The sequence below is a fragment of the Lacerta agilis genome, chromosome 5, assembly GCF_009819535.1.
Source record: "Lacerta agilis isolate rLacAgi1 chromosome 5, rLacAgi1.pri, whole genome shotgun sequence".
NCBI classification, from domain to species: Eukaryota; Metazoa; Chordata; class Lepidosauria; order Squamata; family Lacertidae; genus Lacerta; species Lacerta agilis.
The window spans coordinates 83337162-83361651 of NC_046316.1; the positions used below are offsets into that span (position 1 = coordinate 83337162).

At 42.1% G+C, this 24490-nt stretch overlaps 1 protein-coding gene across 6 annotated transcripts in view; it reads left to right on the forward strand.

Moving 5' to 3' along the window:
• NLGN1 (neuroligin 1) overlaps window positions 1-23827 on the forward strand; it is a 609345-nt gene extending 585518 nt beyond the window's left edge. For 3 of the 6 annotated variants that reach the window (XM_033150667.1, XM_033150670.1, XM_033150672.1), the window contains 3 exons: window positions 11372-11584; window positions 18768-19557; window positions 22983-23827. In XM_033150667.1, coding sequence (XP_033006558.1) covers window positions 11372-11584; window positions 18768-19557; window positions 22983-23811 — 1832 coding nt within the window. In that variant the 3' untranslated portion in view covers window positions 23812-23827. The remainder of the gene's footprint in view (window positions 1-11371; window positions 11585-18767; window positions 19558-22982) is intronic. The other 3 variants (XM_033150668.1, XM_033150671.1, XM_033150673.1) reach the window with 1 other exon arrangement.
• The last annotated feature ends 663 nt before the right edge of the window (window positions 23828-24490 follow it).

Below are 24490 nucleotides of genomic sequence, written 5' to 3' on the forward strand. Positions count from 1 at the left end.
CTTTTCAGTTTTATCATTCCAACAGCTCCCAATGCACCTTGAAGACCAGGCAACTAGGCTTTTGGGCTGGTGTCATTTTAAATATAATTGCAACTTAGACTGTGTCACTTGCAATCTTACTGGTAGAAATAATGAAGTGAAATGATGGCAATCATCTCTATTAACTGTGTAATTTGGAATTCTTAATTTCCATTATTCATTATGCTCAAGAGTCTGTATTCCAAGTTTTGAATTCCAAAAAAAATCCCTGTATTTTTGTTTTGCATTAAAAGCAAGAGTCTAGTCTAGTCCTTCATATCTCTGTAGATACCATCTTAAAACAAGCAAGCAGCATTAAAGGAAGGAACATTTGTTTAGTGCTAGAAACACATACTGCATGCATTTAATGTGTTCGTTTGCGATAAAACAGATATTTAGTTACATTCTTTAATCCAAATTTTGCTACAGATTTTTCTTTTTTCTTTTTAAGAGTTCAGTGGAGAAATGAGACAGAATGGATGTATGAATGAAAGCACGTGATTTTGACGCGGACCAGAAATAGACTGAGCTGTCCATCATTTAACTAGAATCAAAATTGTAAGGCTCTGTCACTTCTACTCTGTGATAAACAACCTGGTGTTTTGCTGTGCTAACAGCCAGGCAAATCCTTTTGATCTCTCTTAATACTGAAGAGAGCTAATTTACTACCTATGCATATTCAGTATAAAAGAAAACGCATGCCCTGGGATTCATAAGGCTTAATACTATGGTGTGATTTCTAAGGGAATCAGAATCTAGTCTTGGAGGAGGAGAGTTGACGGGAGGGAGCAGAACTGAGGAGGGCACCAAAATGAGATCCACACTAAATTGCTTGCTAGTACTCTAGAGGCCCACTTTGAGTTAATCGGTAATTTTTCACAGACGACATCTAATCTATGACTATAAATTACTTTGCACTCTTATTATTCCTTAATTGAAGTGCACCAATGTGAAGTTTCCATACATGTAGCAGGAACCATTCTAGCTTCAATTAACTGGAATAGAATTGAAGCCCATTTCCCCCTCCCCTCCCTCTTCTCTCTCCGTTCCTCCCTGAATGAGGGAGTATTGTTTGACATCTTGTATTTATTTAAATGGTCACAGAAAATTAGAGAGATTACTACTCTCCGTGGGCTGTTTCATAACACTACTCTTAAGCGTAATGGTAGGCCTTTATATAATCTTGTATTAACTTGAACTTAGGAGCTGCTATGTATATATTACGAACACACACACACACACACAAACACACAGTGCCCATTGGCTTAGCGTGTATCCCAAATTACAAGGCAAATCAGTGTGTTTCAGGGAAGACCTTAACAAGACAGCTTAAGGTAGATACGGGGATTTGTCACTTTCTAAGTGACTCTACGTTAAAGCTATGGTTTTCCCAGTGGTTATGTACGGAAGTGAGAGCTGGACCATCAAGAAGGCTGATCGCCGAAGAATTGATGCTTTTGAATTATGGTGCTGGAGGAGACTCTTGAGAGTCCCATGGACTGCAAGAAGATCAAACCTATCTATTCTCAAGGAAATCGGCCCTGAGTGCTCACTAGAAGGACAGATCCTGAAGTTGAGGCTCCAGTACTTTGGCCACCTCATGAGAAGAGAAGACTCCCTGGAAAAGACCCTGATGTTGGGAAAGATGGAGGGCACAAGGAGAAGGGGACGACAGAGGATGAGATGGTTGGACAGTGTTCTCGAAGCTACTAACATGAGTTTGGCCAAACTACGGGGGGCAGTGAAGGATAGGCGTGCCTGGCGTGCTCTGGTCCATGGGGTCACGAAGAGTCGGACACGACTGAACGACTGAACAACAACAACAAGTGACTCTACGGCTTTGGATGTTGAGAAAACACATGGCTTTTACTCCCACCAAGAAACAAAGTGACAGACTTCTCAATTGGTTCATTTTTTTTAAAAAAAATCTAAATGTTGCAGATAGCACCAAGCACATAGAATTTACCTCCAGGTTTCAGATCATTCTGATTATGTAGTTCCCCCCCTCCTCCAGATTCCACATTGCTGGGTCACATGCAAACATTGACTAAAGAAACCTAAACAATGAATTTTTGTTATGGATTTGTGCCATGAGTGTCCTGACTCAGAGCCTAAGAGATAGCAGAGTTGGCAACAGGTGTTTGACCCTGGGTAGACTAATGTACAGCCTGAGTGCCACCACAGAAAAGGCTGCCTGCAGCTTGCCAACTATGTAACTTCAGGTAGGGTCTCAGAAGAAGATTTAAATCCGGGATTGTTGACTTTCTGGGGTCAGTGGGCACATTTGGAATTTTAAGAAAGTACCAAGACACCAGTTACAAAATGGCTGCTACAAGGGCAAGGCAAAACACAAAAATGGCTACCATGAGGGTGTTTGCATAACACAAAATGACTGCCACATATATAAGAGGCAGGACCCCAACAGGAAAAAGACACCTACACCGACCACGAGAGAGAGGTTTGCTGCACTTCTACTAGACTGGAAGGGAGGGTGTTCAATCCTGGCATCCAATGAAATGTTGGTATCTTTAAGGTGGCATGTTCCATGCAGGAGAGGCTGACCTAGTGCAAACAGGAATGGAGCGAGAAGAGCAAACAGTCTCTCATGCACTGTGGAATTTTGAGGGGATATTTTCTGAGAGCTTTCACGGTTGCCCCAGAAGGCACTGGTGACACGCGTTGCCAATACCCAGTTTAAAAACACAGGTTTATATGGAACCTGGCCGTTCTTCAGATGGAAGCAGACTTTGGACTCTGCTTCCACTATTGGCTGGCTGTGCCAGACAGGCCTAAGCTGTCAAGCAAATGCGTTAACTTGCCTTCGTTCCATGATGATGCTCAATGTCTGTTTCACCTTGGCTTATATTATTTTTAAAATGAGAGAGGCTGAAATTGAATCAATGCTTTATCTACTCCTCTGCGTTATGAAAAGCGATTCCCATTCTCCTTAAGTGAAAATTGAAATAGCCGTAAGCAGAGCAACCGCCAGGAAGGCAAGATTTTTGATAAAAGACAAATTTGCTGGTGAGTTTCCTTAAAGTGGGAGAGCTCATGCTCTTAATCCACAGAGATAGAAATATTACCTCAGATACTCTCTGAAAGGTTTGCTCAGCAGAAAAAAAAATAACACACAACACCCCATTCCTATTTACCCATTCATTATAGCATAATATATTTCAGAAAGCACCGAGAAAATACACTCAAGTCAGCTTGAATGACTTATGTCCTGGAATACAGTTGTATATAGATGTGCGCACATATGCATCTAGATTTGCAATCTACCTCATCTCAGCGGCTCATGTTTAAAACACAAAATAAAAGACTGCAAATGGACAAATGAAGTCATTCCTTACTATCCTGCTCAACAGCTAATTTTGCCAGAGTGCCATGTGGAGAAAATGACTGCAGGGCTTACGATCAGCAACAGCGGGAGGCCAAACACCCATTTCATCCAGAGTCCAGCATAGGCAGCAAATAGGGCCCCATCTGAACTATGCCCAAACAACACCAGCAACAAATACACCCCTCCATCCATGTGGAATGATGTGGTATTGTGATGAGCATATGGAAAGGAGGGGGGGGGGACAAACAAACAGAAGAGGCATTGGTCACCAAGGCAAGGGAGAAACACAGACCCTCCAAGTGTCCCTCTTTTCCAGGGACAGTCCCAGATTTACAGAATCAGTCCCAGCTTCTGATTTAATCCTGGAATGTCCTGATTTTCCTTAGGGTGTCCCTCTTTTCATCGGAGAAATGCCGAAGGGTACGGTAAGACGCCCCTATTTTCATTGGATAAATGTTGGAGGAGATGGAGTTATGCGACTCCCCAAGCCAAGGAGCTAAGTAACTATACAATAAGTAACTTCAGAGGACATCTGAAGGCAGACCTGTATAGGAAAGGTTTTAATGTTTAATGTTTCATTATGTTTATAGTATATGTTGGAAGCCACCCAGAGTGGCTGGGGAATAATAATAATAATAATAATAATAATAATAATAATAATAATAATAATAATAATACATTCCTATTTCCATTGGAGAAATGTTGGTGGGTATGGACAGGTTCTCTAGGAAGTGCCATTTTTAAAATTTGAGCCTGACTAGCACTTTCTTTTTCACAACATGGATGGAAGAGTTTATTTGTTACTTGGGAAGGACCATAGCTCAGTGATATAATACCTGCTTTTTAAGCAGAAGGTGCCAGGTTCAATCCCTGGCATCTCCAGGGAGGGATGGGAGAGCCCCCCTAACTGAAGGTGGTACTTCATGCAGCCCATAGAGGTAGCAATGGCCACCAACTTAGATGTCTTTAAAAGAGGATTAGAAAGATTCACAGGGGATAAAGCTGGGTAAAGGATAAGGGGATACATCCAATCAAACAAACTGAGGAAAAAACTCCACCAGAACTACACAGCCAATGAGAGCGTGGGTTACCTCAGAGTGCACCATGCCACCCTGACTGGTTGCTAGGCAACAACCCCACCCTGGCCACCATTGGCTAGCTGACTTTAACACTAAGAGAAATAACCCTCCAGTTGCACTTCCAACAATAAGAGCAACCACATTCTACCAGAGGCTACAGATGGGGACCAAAGGGAGCTTCTGCAAGAATAAATCCCTGTTACAATTCAGTGCAGTTGTATCATTTCCTTAATGTAATCCCTGAACTTTCATATCCATTACAACACTGCGAGGGAACCAGCAACTAGCAGAAGCATGTGGAAAATATTATGGCACTATGTGTGCCCGTGAGCAAGAGAAGGCACCCCCCCACACACACAGAGTATTTGATTTGCCAGTCACTGCTACAACATCCACATGCATTTCCCAGCACAGCATAACGTTTTCCACAAGTGTCACCCCAAATAATATCTGTGTTGTAAAAGAAGACATTACAATGAAGTACTGTAGGCTCTGGTGGCTCTGTAGCTTTTGCTGCCCTGGGCAAGTTGGGGCAGCAGGATAAAGTTAGATGACACTCAAAGCAGTTGAACTCAAATGCTTGGGAGCTGGGGGGGGGGGCTCAAGGGTTTTGTGTGTTTTGTTTTGTTTTTTTTACACTTCCGTTTGAACTCTCAAAGAGCTCCTTTCCTTTTCATCCCCCAAGCCTCCTCGTGTCCTCTGCTTCTGTCTGTGTGACAGCCACCTTGTTCCTCAAAACAAAAGAAGTGCAGTACTCTGGTGGCAAGGGATATGGGAGTAGGACAGCATTAAAAATGGACTTGCACAAAGTGCAAAAAGTATACATTTCTAATACGTGTCAGGAAGTGGCCAGAGGGCTTCTCCTGAACAGTAAAAGGTGCTCTTCTGTGTATATATTTTTCCCTCCGGGGTTATGAGACTTATTGGTCGAATCCCCCAAGCCAGTGAGAGATGACTCATGAAATGACCCCTGGTCTCAAGGACCAGGCATGTTGGCATCAGCAGAGATGTTCTCTCGTCTACCTTGATCCCAAGTCATTCAGGGCTATACATCAACATGAGCACCTTAAACTGGACCTGGGAATGCACTGGCAGCCATTGCAGATTCCCACCCCCAAACAGATTATATGACTATGTGCTACAGTACCAGTTTTGCAGCAGCAATCTACACTAGCTGCAGTTTCTACACTATCTTCAAGGGCAGCTCTATGTAGAGTGCATTATAGTAGCTGAGTCAGGAGCATGCCAAATTATGGCCAGGCTAGCCTAGTTCAACCCAGAGCTGGAAAAAGTTGCTCTTCGCAACTGAAGTGACCTAGGCTTTAGTGACAAAGATGACTCAAGGAGCAATACTGGGTAGAGTGCAACACATTCAAATTATCTGATGCAAACAAGCTCTTTCTGAGGGCACTTTTCAAGTGAGAAAGGGACCACCGGGGCTTCCTTACATGCAGCTTCAGTAAAGAAATCACAGGTTTCCTTTTATTTATTTGTGTCCAACAGAGCATGTGGTTTTCATGCATTACAGTGGTACCTCGCAAGACGAATGCCTCGCACAACGAAAAACTCGCTAGACGAAAGTGTTTTGTGATTTTTTAGGTGACTCATGCTTCGCAAGACGAAAATTTCAATGCATTCCTATGGGAATTAAATTTCAATGCATTCCTATGGGAAACCGTGCTTCGCAAGACGAATTTTTCACAATACGGAACGACTCGCGGAACGAATTAATTTCATCTTGCGAGGCACCACTGTATTACCAAATGTGGGATATCAGGTCAGGCCTGGACTGGAATTGCTCATGAATCGAAGTCAAAGCAAAATGCACTTTCCTCCCACATTCTACCTCTTTCTTTCGATTTTTGCTTCTGTTCCCCCACATCCTTGCAGGGGAAATCTATAAGCCCAGATTGCTTGTGGAAGGCACTTAGGGGAAGAGTAACAGCTTGTTCGGAAAACTTCACAACAGATCCTCTGGGAAGGGAACCTGTGCAATGTTAAAAGAAGGCAAGGTTGTTTGTACCGGGTTAGTCTGCAGCCGAGACAAGCAAGATCGATATAGCTTTGAAACTGATGTAGGTTGCAATGGGACACCGGATCTCCACTGGTGGGTTGGGAATGATGTATCTAACAACACTACAGCTGCAGAGGCACAAAATAAATAATAATAAGAAAAGGCAGTGTACATTAGTTCTGTGGATCGAAGATTCCCCAGGAAGGGATGCTTCTTCCTTTGCTTCAAAGGCCACAGTAGGATAGACCTTTGGGTTTTTTAATGCCCGCAGAATGAAAAGGAATGAGGAATGAGACCACCAGAAGAAATTCATATTCAGCTTCCGATTTCGGCAATAGGGAAGGAGGATGGAAGTTCTCTCTCGCTCTCAAGCAGAACCAAACTGCTTAGCATAAAGTAGTTCCCAAGAGAGGTCCTTGGGAATTTATTCCAGTCAAGTTCTGGACACAGTTTAGCCAAATGAAGCATCTCTAAGTCCCATGGATCTAAAAGGACTTGAATAAATAAATGAATCCTTGTGAAAATTCGCCAATAGTTTAGTGCAAATTTCTCCTAATAAACACATTTGTGCATTTCGACTAACATACACATTTTTTCGAGCAATTGCCAATAATGGAATGCATTTTGTATAGTGTTTTTTTTTTTTTTTTTTAAATGTACATTTTATGCACAGTTCCTTATAATACCGGTATATACATTTTTTCCATGCATATTGTTTTGTTGGAGAACTGCATCGTAAAACTAAGAAAACTGAATTCTAAGGGACCGCTGTGTTTCAATTCATGCATTGGTTTTGAAGTATGTGAATTAAGCTGTTTCTCATTTTAAATTCAAAGAGAATGGAATTTCTCATTCATCTCCAGCAAAGGACTGGATCTCACTTTGCTTCCTCCCAGCATAATGCAAAATGGGTGGAGCCTTGCACCTGATCAAAGCTTTCGCTGCTTATTGGACAGCCAGTCTTTTGAATGGAATGGAGTCCTTTATTTCTCTTTCCGTACTTGAATGGCAAAACTTGCCTCTTCGAAAGGAAGCGGCAAAGTGTCTTGAAAGAGACAAGTGTTGGCCAATTCTTTTCTTTCTTTTCTTTTAGTATTCTGCCTCTTTTTATAAGAATCTTAAGACTTTGGTGGAAGGTTTGTTTTATTTCTCCTATTTTGTCTTCTTTTACTCTAGGCAGGCATTAGCTTTTATCTGCCTCCTATTTCCCTTTTCACTTCCCTGGAAAACAAACAAACGAAGAACAGCAATTCCCTGGGTCTGACCTTTGTGCACATTCCAAGGTGTTCCAGATGGGGTGTGGGGAAGGGATTTGATTGACAGGCCTCCGGAGGCACCCAGCTTATGAAGACACGAGTCCCTCCTGTATTCCATGCACACTTTACTATGAAAGAGCACATCCATTTTGTGCCCTTCTGTATTTTCTATATTCTGATACCTACTCACGGCGGCGTCCCTTGTCTGCCAGCGGAATATATTAAAGACATGCTAAGCAACATTATTCATATATATATATATATTTAAAAGTGGCACTGTCAGCAAAGTGAAGTATACCATCTTCTATGTTATGAATATAAGATGCGCCTTAATATTCACAGCAGGGCTATCGACCTAATAAAACCTGATTGGGGAGCTGATCTAAACTCACAATAGATGCCCGCTGCAGAAGCAAATGCGTTCTCTGAAATTAATCGCGTTATTTATGTGGCGCTTTAAATTGTCCACAGCTCCCAAGCTGAGGGGTGCAATATAAAGGACCATGCCCTGCTTCTCCTTCAAAGCCATTCAGATAGTATACACCCAAACAGCCTCCATTGAAACTCCAGAGGTATGTCACTGGGGGGAACAATGCAGGATTGTGCAGAGCAGCAGGGCTGCGCATGTATAACTCTTTCAAAGTGTTGGTGTTGACCTTTAAAGCTCTAAACGGCCTTGGCCCAGTATACCTGAAGGAGCGTCTCCACCCCCATCGTTCTGCCTGAGGTCCAGTGCCGAGGGCCTTCTGGCGGTTCCCTCACTGCAAGAAGCATAGCTACAGGGAACCAGGCAGAGGGCCTTCTCGGTAGTGGCACCTGCCCTGTGGAACGCCCTCACATCTGATGTCAAAAAGATAAACAACTACCTGACATTTAGAAGACATCTGAAGGCAGCCCTGTTTAGGGAAGTTTTTAATGTGTGACATTTTAATGTATTTTCAATCTTTGTTGGAAGCCGCCCAGAATCAGTTCTGGACTTCCTTTCTCTCTCCCTATAACAGTTTGTTAATAAGATGCCATTGCCATCGCCCATTATGAAAAGGGCAATGTAGATGGGCCATCTCATTTTTGATTAAAGAGTGGAATGGAAATTTTGTCCACTCCTCATCGTAATTAAAGGTTGTTTCTCCATTTTCTATAATTAAACCCAGTTATGAATAGAAGTAGCTTTTTCTCTTTTTTTTTACAAAAATATTCTTAATCAAAGGTTTGTGGGTTTTTGTTTTTTTCTTAAGTTCTTTCTAAAGCATCCTGTAGACTGTTGCCCTGTGAAGAAGTGGAGGGATTTGATCCAAGGGCTCTCTTGCTTTGATTGCTAAGCTTGAAGGTTAAAGATCGACATTTGCAATTTTCATAGCAGCAATTCTTAAGCAAGGTTTTCAAATAGCACCGGGAAGAACCTTTAAACTACAGAATGCTACAGAGCAGAGGGAGAAGACTCAATTTTGTGATCACTGACAAATTCATGCATATATTAGACTCGCATGAACAAAGGCAGCGAAGTCCTCTTGGGTGGGTGTGTTTTAAATGTTATTAAACAAGAATGACAGCCCTGTTATCTATTTGTTATCTATATACACATGTGTGTGTGTGTGTGTGTGTGTGTGTGTGTGGTCTAAATCACGGAGCCTTTTGGGCTTGCTGATCAGATGGTCAGCGGTTCGAATCCCCATGATGGAATGAGCTCCTGTTGCTCAGTCCCAGCTCCTGCCAACCTAGCAGTTTGAAAGCACCCCAAAAAGTGCAAGTAGATAAATAGGTACCAGTGGGAAGGTAAACGGTGTTTCTGTGCACTCTGGTTTCCATCATGGTGTCCCGTTGCGCCAGAAGCGGTTTAGTCATGCTGGCCACATGACCCAGAAAGCTGTCTGTGCACAAATGCCAGCTCCTTTGGCCTGAAAGTGAGATGAGTGCCGCAACCCCATAGTCACCTTTTTGACTGGACTTAACTGTCCAGGGGGTCCTTTACCTTTCGTTTTTACATATGTATGTAGTCAGTTCTCAAAATTCCATAATAGTGTGTCAGAGAAAAAGAAACCATAAATGGGGCCATTCATATATAGAGTGGGGGTGAGTTGCACAGCCTGGCTGATGATTGGTTCTCAATGGTTGGAGTCACATGGGGAAGGGGAAGGCATAACCCACAACCCAGTATTGTCCTGGCGTTACTCGGAAAGTGCTGTAATTTGCTCCCATGTGAAAAAAAGGAAAGCGTTGTGCTTGAGCATGCTGTCATTGTTTATTGATGTACAGTACATTGATGATTACCGTATGTTTTTATATGTGTTGGAAGCCACCCGCAGTCGCTGAGGCAACCCAGCCAAATGGGTATCATCATCATCATCATCAATGTTGCTTAATGCCAAAAGAGGCTACACAGCAGTTTTAAAAGTACAGAGACCAGTTACGCCAACCTTAAACCATAAGCATTCACAATTAAAATGGAAAATAAAATGACCCCATTAAAATATTAAAATGTAAGTATCTGCATTAAAACAGGTAATTAAAACAACTTTATTAAAACAAACACAATAATTAAGACAGGGGGCCAGTACACTTGACGCCTCTCGTGCATTCTGTCACTGTGAAAAAAAAGCTCACCTCTGCATTGCTATGAGCGGATGCCACAGGCATAGCAAGACAAACTAAGTTTCATTTGCTGATCTTAACACCTTTACCGGCATGGGAAAGGAGAAAGCATGTACAATATTTTTTACAGTGGTTAACCAACAAGCCTCGACGAAAAGAGCATGCACAGTGCACAAATTGCGCTATAACCATGTACAAACGGCTTGTCAAAATTCTCCACCCTACCTATGGGCAGACACATTGAATCTGAAATTTTCTCAGAATATATGTGTGTGTGTGTGTGTGTGTGTGTGTGTGTGTGTGTGTGTTTGTGTGTGTGTATAAGGAAAGAATGATCAGAAGGTGCATAGTGCTACGCACTTACGCAGCTCGAATCACTGCAATATTAGAGAAATAAGTAAGATTTAAAAATATTTATTCATTATTTCTACCCCACCCTGTTTCCTGTGTATATACAAATATGGATGTTAACTTGAGGTTGGGCAACAGGTAGGTGGGTAGATTACCTATTGCTGGAGTCTCCCCCCCCCCAACAACAATGGGCTTCCCGATATTGTTGGACTGCAACCCACAGCAACCCCAGCCAGCTTGGACAATGCTCAGAGGTTGTAATCCACAATATCTGGAAGCTATCATGTTGGTTACTCCTGGACTAGGAAGATATTCCTGCCTGGCTCTTGATGCGTAGTAGCATACATGTTCCCTGTGGGCCTAAGGAGTTTGGATATGGGGGTCTCAAAACACACTGCAAAACAGATTGTGGGAGATGCTTATGTTCCTTTTTTGCATTGAAAGCAGCCTATCTTCTTCAAAAGTGCCTGCATAATGCATACCATCGTTTATCATGCATAACATTATTATAATAAACACTGAAGGATTTGTAGTGGGAATGATGAGTCACTTGTAAATTGTTGCCAAGTGGATAAAGAACACAATGTATTTACATAGCGCTTAGCTCCTGTTACATTCGAAAGCTGTCGTCAGATAATAACGGCGCAACGAGCGTAAGCCGAAATTTAGCATGCTCTAAATCCTTTCTCCTTTCTCTCTCTCCTCTCTTTGCAACTTGCAGGTTTCTTGAGCACAGGGGATCAAGCAGCTAAAGGAAACTATGGCCTCCTTGACCTCATTCAGGCCTTGAGGTGGACTAGCGAAAACATTGGGTTCTTTGGGGGCGACCCGCTGAGAATCACTGTTTTTGGATCTGGCGCCGGCGGCTCATGTGTCAATCTCTTGACTTTATCCCATTATTCTGAAGGTAACCGTTGGAGCAATTCAACCAAAGGTATTATTGCAGGTTGCAAATTTTGACGATTTTGGTGTCTTGCATGCCACCACTATGACTTCTGTGTGATGCTCTTGTGTATATATGTGCATATATATATATATATATGTATATATATAAATATATATACACACATACACACACATATATATGTAGCTAGATGTATCAAAGGCAATTTAATCATTAGATGGCATTAATCTTTCTGTGTTTTGCGGGGAGGCATGGGGTTCATACCCGACCCAAAGGGGTGTGAACATATGTAAAAATCTCCCCCTGACTGACACAACTTCATACTCCTTGCGTTCTCCTACTGTTGAGAGGATGGCTTTCCTTTGGCGCTTTAACTCTTCCACATGTCTATTGGGAAATTGAGGGCTTAATTAAAATGACTCGAGTAACGTGAACGGGAGAAAATGAGCCATGGCATGTTGAACGTGTTGGGAGGAAGGGAGTCAAAATGGCACTAAGTGTCATTGTGAACACTTAATAAATAGTTACAGGTAGGTAGCCGTGTTGGTCTGCCATAGTTGAAATAAAATAAAATAAAATTCCTTCCAGTAGCACCTTAGATACCAAATAAGTTTGTTATTGGTTTGTTTTTGCTCATACCAATAACAAACTTAGTTGGTCCCTAAGGTGCTACTGGAAGGATTTTTTTTTTTTAAATTTTGTTTCGATTTAATAAATAGCGACATCTTCACTGGTGATGCCATAGTGAATATAAGGAGGCATTTATTCTCCTTATATTATAAAAGTATTCTTCTTTTCAGAATATTTTGTCCTGAAGGGAAAATGAAATAAGAGATGTATAGGGCAGAGATGGGGCAACCCAGGCCTCTCTGTCTGGTCCTCTTCTCCATCACATACCTTCTTCCTAGGACATGCTTCTCACCAACCTGAGTTTATACCTTCCTTGAGTGTTTTGCCTTGCTGGGATGTCTCCTTGAACTCTGATAATGCCTCTTGCTTCCTGGATGGTGGACACAGAGGGTGTGTGTGTGTGTGTGTGTGTGTGTGTGTGTGTGTGTGTGTGTAGAAAGCAGCCTACACAGGGCATCGGAATTAGATGACCCTTGGGGTCATCTCTACTGCCCAGAGATACAATTTGCATGTGTCTGTTCACCCACATTTGCCTCTGTTCCTGCTTGCAGCTGACAGGCAGACCCTGGAAGGTTGCCCAGATGGGAATGTGCTTCTTGGTCTGCAGGTGGTTCCCTTGGATATAAGTTCGAAAAAAAGCAGGCACTGGGGGTCATGACAGTTGCCTGATACCCCAATAAGTAGGAACCCGATTTCAGGGTCCTTGTTTGTTTTCATTTTCAAATACATTTTCATCTAATATTTCAACTGAGGTTGGGTCTGTTTAACCCAATATTTATGCATTCATTCATTCATTCATTCATTCATTCAAGTGTTTATATATTCAAGACAAAAGCCTCCACAAAGCAGCTTGCATTATAGCTAATGCGCCATAAATATATTCTAGTAACAACAACATTCAATATATAGTCGCAGGAGTTCTTTAAATGTGTGGTGTGAATGGGACCTGAGATGGCTTTTAAAAAGGGATTGAACAATTTCATGGAAAATGAGGCTAATAGTCACAATGGCTCAATGCTTCGTCCGAGAACAGACACCAGTGCTAGATTTAGGGAGGTGCAGGCTGTTCCCCACACTGGGTGCTGAGCTGAGGGGGGGTGGCATAAAAATGAGGAGATCCATAACCAAGAAGATTTGTTTTCGGGCGCCATATTACGAAAGATTACCAAAGATTTCCACAGTCTGGCTCTGAATACTAATTGCTGGAGGACAACTGCAGGAGAGGGCTGTTGCCCTCATGTTCTACTTTTGAGCTTCCCCAAAGGCAACTGGTTGGTCACTGTGAAAAACATAACGCAAGACTAGCTATACCTTTTGTCTGATCCAATATCTTTATGTTGGGAAGGAGCAGCTACCTTCCTCCGCTTGTGAGGCTTGCAGAAAACACTTCCCTGTTGGGCATTCACTCAGCAGAACCCATATGCCGTGCTCCCCCCTCCCCAGGGGTTACTCAAAGGTACACAGTACCAGCACCCCACTTTTGTTGTTGTTAAAAAATGTGGCACTTACTGTATCAACTTCATGTTGAGTTCCAGCACCCATTTTTCGGGGGGAGGGGGGAAAGCACTGCTTATATGTATATATTCTTTGGAAAGAGAGTCAGTGACATTCACAGTATAGATGAAGCCAACAGTATTTCATCAGTTGTCAAGGGCCTGTTTAGCTTTTTTTTTATGTGTAGAAATGTCTGGAGGAAAGTTCACTGACACAGCTCTCTGTTTCAAAGCTAATGGCAGAGCGGCTGCAAACTGTTATCTACTGTGAAGAAAATGAGCACTTAGTCCAGAAGTCTTTTGTCTGAATCGGTTATGAATTACACTTGGTGCCACCCAAGGAAAGAGCAGGCTTTTAAAAAACCATCTTTTTGCATGTGCAATCTAAAATTGCCCAAGTATCAAGGTCACTCCCGCATGCCTTTTCCTGATCTGTGCTCTTTTCAGCACAGCCAGCCAGCAAGGGGGAAAGGCTTTCTCCCCTTCGGATTGGCACCCCATAGCAGGGGTCACCAGCCCAGTGCTTGTGAGAACTGGTGTGCCCATCACTATCTCCTATGGAGGCGGCGAAAAGTCACAGCAAATGTCTCCTCAAAAATCTACAGTGCCTGAGATGGGGAAGCTGGAGCTGCCAGCGCCATTTTGTGTTACTGTCTCTTTTTCTGCTCTTTTAGATGTGGCAGCCAGGGGCAGACTTTGGTATTATGGCACCCTGAGCTAGGCCAAAAATTGGCACCCCCACCCAAGCCCAACCCTCACAGCATACTGGGCTTTGGGGAAGGAGGTGTGGGGGCTCCAGCAGAGTCCTAAAGTCCTCCCACCTCCATCCCAAAGCTGGGCAAGCAATAACTAGGCTTTGGGAAGGAGATGGGAGAACTCTTGGACCCTGCCAGAGGCCCTCCATGCCCCCTCCCTGTAGCCGGGCAAGTGCTTCCCATGCACCCTCTCTGCTTGGGGCCCATTGCAGAGGAACTGGCCATACTTCCCTAAAACCACCTCTGTGGCAGCCATTTTATGCTAAGCCACACACGCCCCAGTTTCCAGTCAGTGTTATGACATTGCTGAAGCTCTCCTCTGAGCTCCAGCCTCCATGACCTGGAGAAATGGACAACTGGCTACCATTTCTTCCTCACACTCCATTCTGAGAGGCACTTTGTAAGAGGGGGATGTGATTGTCACAAGAAAAGCAGTCATTGGTGGGGGAGCCATTTTTGCGACCCCTTTCATTTTGCCTCAGAATAGGGTGGGAGAGATGGTGTGAGCTGCACTGGAGCTGTCTTCCAATCTTTGAAGAAAAATCCATGTCATCTTTTTCTCAGAGAGGGGTGGATTTTCTCAGGGAACGTTCTTAGAAGAATTCCTCTGGAGAAGGTTGGGTTCAGCTTTAATCTGAACCATGACATCTTTGTCACAATTAATTCGAGAACATAAGTAGGGTCTACTGGATCAGGCCAGTGGCTCATCTAGTCCAGCATCCTGTTCTCAGACTGGCCAGTCCATAAATCGGAGTAGAAATATTCATCTGTCCTCCAGTGACTGTGATAAATAGATTTATTTTGGCTGCATAGAACCACAGATCAAGATAGCCTTTTTTAAAATGGTGGGAAATAGTGCAGTATGCATACAATGGGAAATATCAATAAACAAACTGTAGCCATGAATAACATACATTCAACTGGAGTTTGGACATGATCCAGCAAAAGTTAAGCACTTCTAAATGAGCACACACCCTAGGGAATAAGTGCTGTTCCATCTTAATAAAATTTACTGTTAAGTAAACATACATTAGATCAGGTTACACAGCCTGTTGATTTTGGTTCTCTCCCACTGAATGTAAGGTAACTTCAGCATGAGCAGATGGATGGATGATGCACTTTACGTGTGTGTGTGAGAGAGAGGGGGGGCTTTAAGGGTTAAAGTGGAATATCCCTTTCATCCATTTTTTTCATTATCATAGTTCAATAATTAAAAAAAAGGATTTTTGTCCTTAAAGTATCTGAATTGAGCTTTATGGTTTGAGGACTTTGACCACTTTTAACTTAATCCAACCTTTAATGGAGCATTTAACAAGTTCTGCTGTTTATATCAGCACTTTCTGAGCAGGTGACTTTCCTTACCATCTAATCCATAACCCAGTAAAGCAGAAGTTGCTGGGATTTAAGCCGATTTAGTCCTTTTGCCATCAGTGGAAATAAACATGGCACAGTGGCATTCATTTGCTATTTTCTCCCATTGAGGAGAGAAGGGAGTCATGTGTCAGCTTGAGGGTTATACTGAACTGAGGATTATCAGTGGAACAGGAAATTGCTCTGTACTATCTATGTGAATGGAGCTGTCCTTTCCACTTAAGTGAATGGCAAAGCCTTTTGGGTGTGGCTGAATCTATTTCTGGTCTGTGTTACTGACACCCTTTTTTATTTTACCCATTCTGTTTCACATTTATTTACTCCACCCCCCCTCAAAATCATTTCAAAATACATTGCATTCTGCCCATCAAAATACAGGTGTAAAACCATATTTTTGATATCTTTAAACCTATTTGGATACCTTTAAACTGCTGAGGAAATTCGTGGCAACATTCAGAGGAGTGTGAAATTTGTTGGATAGTGAGATTCCAATCTGCATGTTGGTCCAAGAGGTGCAGAAGGAATCAGAAAGTATGAGATTCCTCAAGTATTCCCGAATTAGCAGTATAGGGAGCAGCGTGGGGCAGATCTCAGAAAACCCATTCACTGATGGAGCAGAATTCTTAATCCAAATCGATGGTATTCTGTCATAATTTGAAAGAAAATCCCCCAAGTTCAGTGTAAATGAAATTCAAAGAATCGTTCAGAAGCTGAACTTGGATGCAGAATTCTATTGATTTTTGCCGTGCCGGCAATATTAACCACCGTAATGCAATGCAGAGTTTGAAACTGACCACACTGATTGAAGACTGCAGTCAGTAGTAAGCATATTAGCTCTGTAGAAATATGAGCTGCTTTCAGGTGGTCACTATATTGTGAAAGGGTTTCAACTTCAAACCAGAAAAGTAAAGGTTTGCACAATTAAAGCGTCATGTTGCAAAAATCAACAACCACCCACTTTTACAAAAACCAAACCTTCTGTGGTAAGGAAAGTGATGGGGGAAAGCACTAGAAACTATGGGACAATGATCTGTTTATGGGAAATCTTAGAAACTCAGCACAACAAGGACTGATCACGTCACCTGGAAGCAATCTTAAGTTGATACCAGTGACATTTTCATGGGTCCTGTTGAAGTGGCACCTTCTTGGGGTGCTGCAAATAAATAATAAACTAAAATGTGCAATTCAATATTTAACTTTTGCAAGCTGTGCCTTTTTCCTACCTTCCTCCTCCTCATTGGGAGATAGTAATGAAGTATTTGGGCCTTATTCCATTTGTTTGAATCTAGGAATTCTCAAACTGATTGATCTGTTCCTTGTAAGAATGAGGCCCATTATGTGCCTATGTTCAAAGGAAGGAGAGAGGTTTCTGTGTGATGCCACGATGAGGATGTGCCAGTTCACCTCCACAACTCAGTTCTTGTGAAATGTGAGAAAAGAGTGGTTTATAGGGCATAAAGAATTAAATAACTGCAGCAGAGTCTTTTCCCCTGAAACTCAGAGATGAGGGACCTGTGCCCCTCCATACCTTGGACTGAAGTTCCCATAATCTCTGATCACTGGTCATGCTGATTAGAGCTGGTCAAGTCTCAAGTGCATCTGGACAGCCACAGGTTCGCCATCTCTGCTATAACAATTTAGTACAACAATTTTATTCAAAATAAGCCACATTCTTCATGGACGAATCGTGACACTGAAGACAGCAATAAATACATGGGCATTAATGCTTTGCAACCTATGTTCAACTCATGTTTTATTCAGTGGACCATGTGCAGGAATGATCCACCGAATAACTATACTCTTTTCTTAGCAATATTAATATTATATGGATGTCAAAATGGCTTCTAAGTGGATTAAAACTATAAAATCAATGCATAATTAAAATACCGGTACACAATAGCAATTCCATCAAAGCAAGTAAGAGCATCCATAACTAAAATATACAATAAAACAAGTCAGCTTTTGACAATAAAACACAATTAAAACAATAAAATCAGAAGTTCAGTTTAGGGAAATGCTTGCCTAAACAAGTGTGTCTTCCAGAGCCAGAGGAATGCCAACACCGTTGAGAGATATCATAGTTCATCAGGGAGGGCATTTCACAACACTGGGGTCACCAATGGAAAAACCCACCTGTGTGTATCTCAGGATTGGCATTTTATCATATGCATACAGCAGGCATTCCCAAACTGCGGCCCTCCAAATGTTTGGGACTACAGTTCCCATGATCCCTAGCTAACAGGACCAATGGTCAGGGATGATGGGAATTGTAGTCCAAAACATCTGGAGGGCCGAAGTTTGGGGATGCCTGGTATACAGATTGGGGTGGGCAGAAGGCAGATCTGAATCTTTGGGCCATACTTTTGCAGTAGGGCGAAAAGGGTTTTTGACTCCTGATTGCTTAACAATAGCAGTAATAAAACAACCCTCCTTCTACCCTAAATTCTGAAAAGCAGAAAACTTGGGAGAACACAGAGTAGGTTTTGTGCGTGGAAGGCCTGTGAGCTCCATTGTGTTCTATTACTACTGCCTGGGCTCAGAATTATTTAATTCTAAGTGTATTGTTTATTTGCACCCGGCTCCAATTGGGGGATCTTGTGGTTATTGTAAAATGTAAAGTAGGCACCGCAAGTTTTAAGTCTGCTCATCCCACTTGTGTGCTCTCATTAGTCTACAACAATAATACATAGTTTTTGTTTGGACACAACTGTGTTACATTATTTAACTGCACATATACCAACCAATGAGTTCCTCTTCCACTTCCTTCTCATTCTCATTCTCCTCATTTATTATTATTATTATTATTATTATTATTATTATTATTATTATTATTATTATTATTTCCTAATGATTATGCAGAAATGAGGTGTTTTCCTAACTGAACTCAATTATTTTAAGCATGTAACCACTTAGCTATTGCTTTCAGGTCTGTTTTCTTATCTTGTCTTCTACCTTCCCATACAGGACTTTTTCAAAGGGCAATAGCTCAAAGTGGAACAGCTCTTTCCAGCTGGGCAGTCAGTTTTCAACCTGCAAAATATGCCAGGATGTTGGCTACAAAGGTTGGCTGCAATGTGTCCGACACTGTAGAATTAGTAGAATGTCTACAGAAGAAGCCTTATAGAGAACTCGTCGATCAGGATATCCAACCAGCCCGATACCACATAGCCTTTGGTCCAGTCATTGATGGGGATGTGATACCAGATGACCCTCAGATATTGATGGAGCAAGGAGAGTTCCTCAACTATGACATAATGCTGGGCGTCAACCAAGGAGAAGGGTTGAAATTTGTCGAAAACATTGTCGACAGCGAAGATGGCATATCTGCAAGTGACTTTGACTTTGCTGTTTCAAACTTTGTCGATAACCTATATGGATACCCTGAAGGCAAAGATATACTGAGAGAAACAATTAAATTTATGTACACTGACTGGGCAGATAGACATAATCCTGAGACAAGAAGGAAAACACTGCTGGCATTGTTTACTGATCATCAGTGGGTTGCACCAGCGGTTGCTACAGCTGATCTTCATTCAAATTTCGGATCACCCACATATTTTTATGCCTTCTACCATCATTGCCAAACAGACCAGGTACCTGCATGGGCAGATGCTGCTCATGGGGATGAGGTTCCTTATGTATTAGGAATCCCGATGATTGGTCCTACTGAATTGTTTCCTTGCAATTTTTCCAAAAATGACGTCATGCTGAGCGCAGTGGTGATGACGTATTGGACAAACTTTGCAAAAACTGGGTAAGTAATTGATGAGCTTATAAGGCAGATCAATATTTTGGTCAAATCAAGGCCTATCCTTTCTCATGACACCCAGATCACAAAGAAGGGTCTCCACATTGGTAATTGTAGTTTTCTGATATAGTTTCATATGTTTTCAGCTCATCAGCTTACAACTGGGAGCAACATACAGTCGTACCTCGGGTTACGTACGCTTGGGGTTGTGTACTTTTCGGGTTACGAACTCCGCTAACCCAGAAGCGCAACCTGAAGTGCGCATGATTTGTGCATGTGCAGACGTGTTTTCGCGGTCTGCGCATGCGTAGAAGTGGGTTTTTTGGTTTGCGCATGTGCAAACCGGATTTTTCGGGTTACATACTTTTTGGGTTATGTACAGTGACCGTGAACCAATTAAGTACGTAACCTGAGGTACCACTGTATTTAAAATGATCCAGAAGGGGCATATTCAAACCATCAAACCAAGGCAGCCCTGTTTAGGGAAGCTTTTAATGTTTAACAGACCATTGTATTTTAATATTTTTTTGGAAGCCGCCCAGAGTGGGGAAACCCAGCCAGATGGGCAGGGTATAAATAAATTGTTGTTGTTGTTGTTGTTGTTGTTGTTGTTATTTCACCTGAAATTTCCCTTAAAAGGGTTTACTATTTTATCTCTTAACACTCACAGAAGATTACATTTCTCTACTAGTCTAGTGTATTCCTCTGGAATTGTGGGGAATGGTATTTCCCCATGTTCCCATTAGGGCTAGGGATTTAAGCTGAGTTCCAGTATAATTATCAAGAGTTGTCAACCACTTTATTGATGCTACCTTGTTAGGCTTTTGATTCGAGATAGTCTGATGGCTAAATCCAAATAAATGAATCTGATCAGATCTGAATTGCAGGGGGTTGGAATAGATGACCCTCAGGGGCCCTTCCAACTCTACAATTCTAAGATTCTGTTGTGACTACATGGAAGGATAAAACTGACATGACATCCCAACCAGCTGTATATGATGCCTAACACTTAAACTCACAAGACAACCAGGAGGAGAAAAGGCTTCATTGGGTGCCAGGGCGATATTACCTTATATGTGCAGCAGCAACCATGAGAGAATGAATTTGTTCAATTTTAACGTTTTGAATATTTCAACTTTTTTAGAAGCAAGGTGCATGGCAACAAAAATTGTGCATGATTATTATATTGAAGTGTAAGAGAGAAGGACAAAAACCCAGGAAGCTGCCTTATACGGATTAATGCCATTGGTCCCCACATCACATTTCACCTCTGCTGCTACGAGCTCACTGTAGAAACAACAACAGACAGTTACGGTATCTGTACCTCAGATAAAATACAAAACCGTGTATATCTCTGGATAGAAATATATTAATTATGGAACTAAACTGACAATTTGGGTCTATCTTCCCAATGTTGGAGAAGGTTATGTCCTCCCGACATACCCACACGTCTGAATGACTTTGTATAACCTTCTCCAACATTGGGAAGATAGACCCATACGTCATATAGACTTTTACATAACCATCTTTAACATTATATTGCACTTTGTATATTGCACTTTGAATCAGCACTTTGATGTTTTAAAGCATATATAGGCTTTGCCTCTGAGGAATATGTATACTTTTTGTATGATGATATTGTCAGTTTAGTTCCACAATTCATACATTTCTATCCAGAGATATACACGGTTTTGTATTTTATCTGAGCTATGAGCTCACTGGCAAAACGTCTCTCTCCTTGAGCCTCATCCCACCATGAATAATATGAGGACAATGCTGCCCTGTTTTATAGCATTGTTGTAATAATTGCAAAGGGGTGATGAATGTAAAGTGTCTTGAACTTTCAAAAATTGCCATATGAATGTTAATCATTTATTCTAGTTCCAGTGTTCTGGTGGTGAGTGCTCTTGCTTATGTAGCTAAAATGGCAACACCCAAGCATCATGAGAGAGGAGGTGGAAATAGGCTTGGGAATAACCTGAAGTGTGAACATTCAGTGGGTTGGAGGGGGGGTTCCTCAATGAAGAAGGAGCCAGCTCAGTCGTCCTGAAATGCTGGTTGTTGAGAGGAGGGGACATAAAAGCAAGTGGGAAGGAATATGGAATGAAATACTGGAGTGGACTTGGCTGGCTGGCTAGAGTAGTGAGCAGGAGTGCTCCAAACTGCAAGATTTTGTTGCAGGTTTGACTTACTGTTATTTTTCTTGTGGGCAGCAAACACAGCAGGAGTATTTGGTTCATTTAGCTCAGTCACTGTTACGACATGAATCAGTCGTGCATTTAGCAACAAAGGCTGCGTGAAACTTTTATCTTCAGGAGACACTACACCACTGAATACCACTTGCTGGAAGTCAATACTGGGGAAAGTATATTGACTTCATGTCCTGCAGGTGGGCTTCATGGTGACACCTGGTAGGCAACTATCAGAAGAATGAAGTTCAGCTCTTGATCTGATCTATCTGGACTCCTCTTACATTATAAATGCAGGAGTGTCTCCACCCCTACCATTCAGCCCGGACACTGAGAACTAGCTCCAAGGGTCTTCTGGCTGTTCCCTCATTGTGAGAAGTGAGGTTTACAGGGAACCAGGCAGAAGGCCTTCTCAGGAGTGGCACTCAACCTGTGGAACACATTCCATCAGATGTCAAGGAGATAAGTACAGTGGTACCTCGTGTTACATACGCTTCAGGTTACATACGCTTCAGGTTACAAACTCCGCTAACCCAGAAATAATGCTTCAGGTTAAGAATTTTGCTTCAGGATAAGAACAGAAATCTTGCTCTGGCAGCACAGCGGGAGGCCCCATTAGCTATCGTGGTGCTTCAGGTTAACAACAGTTTCAGGATAAGAATGGACCTCTGGAACGAATTAAGTACTTAACCAGAGGTACCACTGTAACTATACAACCTTTACAAGACATCTGAAGGCACCCCTGTATAGGGAAGTTGTGCATGTTTAATGTTTTATTATGTTTTTGTATATGCTGGAAGCCACCTAGAGTGTCTGGGGCAAACCAGTCAGCTGGATGGGGTACCAAAAAAATAAATATTATTATATTTCATCTGACCATGTAACAGATGGTATGGCATTTCTAAGAGCTGAGCCCTCTCCCCAATGTTTTGCTGATCAAAAGCCAACTTCATAATATGTGTTGTTGTTGTTGTTTTGAAATGCTGACACTATATGAAATATTTGTGGGGTGGGGGGAAGAAAAAAAAAAGAGAGAGAGCGAGAGCCCTGCTAGATCTGTTCAAAGGCCTGTCTATGTCCACATCATGTTCTCACAGTCTCAGGCAAGATGCCCATGTGAAACCTGCGAGTAGGACCTCACTGTAATGATGTTCTCCCCACTTGTGACTGGTGTTTTTTTCCCCAAAGCTGGAGCCATTTTCAGTGACATTGAACATGTCCACTTTTTTTTCTTCTCCCTAGGGATCCGAATCAGCCAGTCCCACAAGATACGAAGTTCATTCACACGAAACCCAATCGTTTTGAGGAAGTAGCATGGACCAGATACTCTCAGAAAGACCAGCTTTACCTTCACATTGGATTAAAGCCGCGAGTGAAAGAACATTACAGGGCCAACAAGGTGAACCTGTGGTTAGAACTGGTACCTCACCTGCACAATCTTAATGACATTTCACAGTATACCTCTACGACGACTAAAGTGCCATCAACTGATATTACTTTCAGACCAACCCGGAAAAATCTGGTACCCGTAACTTCAGCCTTTCCTACAGCCAAGCAAGATGATCCCAAACAACCGCCAAGCCTAATTTCAGGAGATCAAAGAGACTACTCCACGGAGTTGAGTGTAACTATTGCTGTTGGAGCATCTTTGCTGTTCCTGAACATTTTAGCCTTTGCAGCTCTATATTACAAAAAGGACAAGAGGAGGCACGACGTCCATCGGAGATGTAGCCCGCAGCGTACAACTACCAATGATCTTACGCACGCACAAGAAGAGGAGATAATGTCCCTTCAGATGAAGCACACTGACTTGGGTCATGAATGTGAATCCATCCATCCACATGAGGTGGTTCTCAGGACCGCCTGCCCCCCAGACTACACACTAGCTATGAGGCGGTCACCTGATGATATTCCTTTAATGACCCCCAACACCATTACAATGATACCCAACACTATACCTGGGATTCAACCCTTACACACATTTAATACATTTACTGGTGGACAAAATAACACACTGCCCCATCCTCACCCTCACCCGCACCCCCATTCACATTCAACAACTAGGGTATAGCCAGACAAGGTGAGACAAACTTCTTCTTCTTCTTTTTTGGTGGATTACAGTGGGTTATAATTACGGAAGACTTCACTTGGCTTTCAACCTACAAGACTCTTACTATTTAAATATGGAGGAATATTATGTGAATATACATATCAAGAACTTTGGGGATTTTGGGGGGGCGGGGCGGAAAATGAACTGTACATATATACAAATGAACTTTTAACAAAAAGAGGGGAAAAAAGAAATTATAACTTTTTTTGCAATTGCTTGAAGCAGTTGTCCTGAATGATACTTTTTTCATTCACATTCAAGAATTAATTTTTTTTTGAGGATTTAAGTTACATAATGGAATTAGGCATGTGCAACACAAAAGTGGGAAAGAAACTATGACTGAAATTTTAAAAAAGTTCTATGAATATGCACAACGGGACACGTTAATGGAATGTCAGATAATTTTCACCAGTTTTTTTTATTTTGGAACTGTTTTCTTGTGTAGACCATATTTACATATTTGGATAAGTATACAAAGCACTAGTGCTGTTAAAAAGGCCTTAGAAAGGGGCTTATATGCTGAGATCTGCCAGTTTAAAAAAAAAGGAAAAGGAAAAGGGAGAAAAAAGGAAACGAGCTTTTATATCCTGGCAGGTTATCACATAAGTGCTGTCAGTATAAATATTGCGGGAATAAAGGA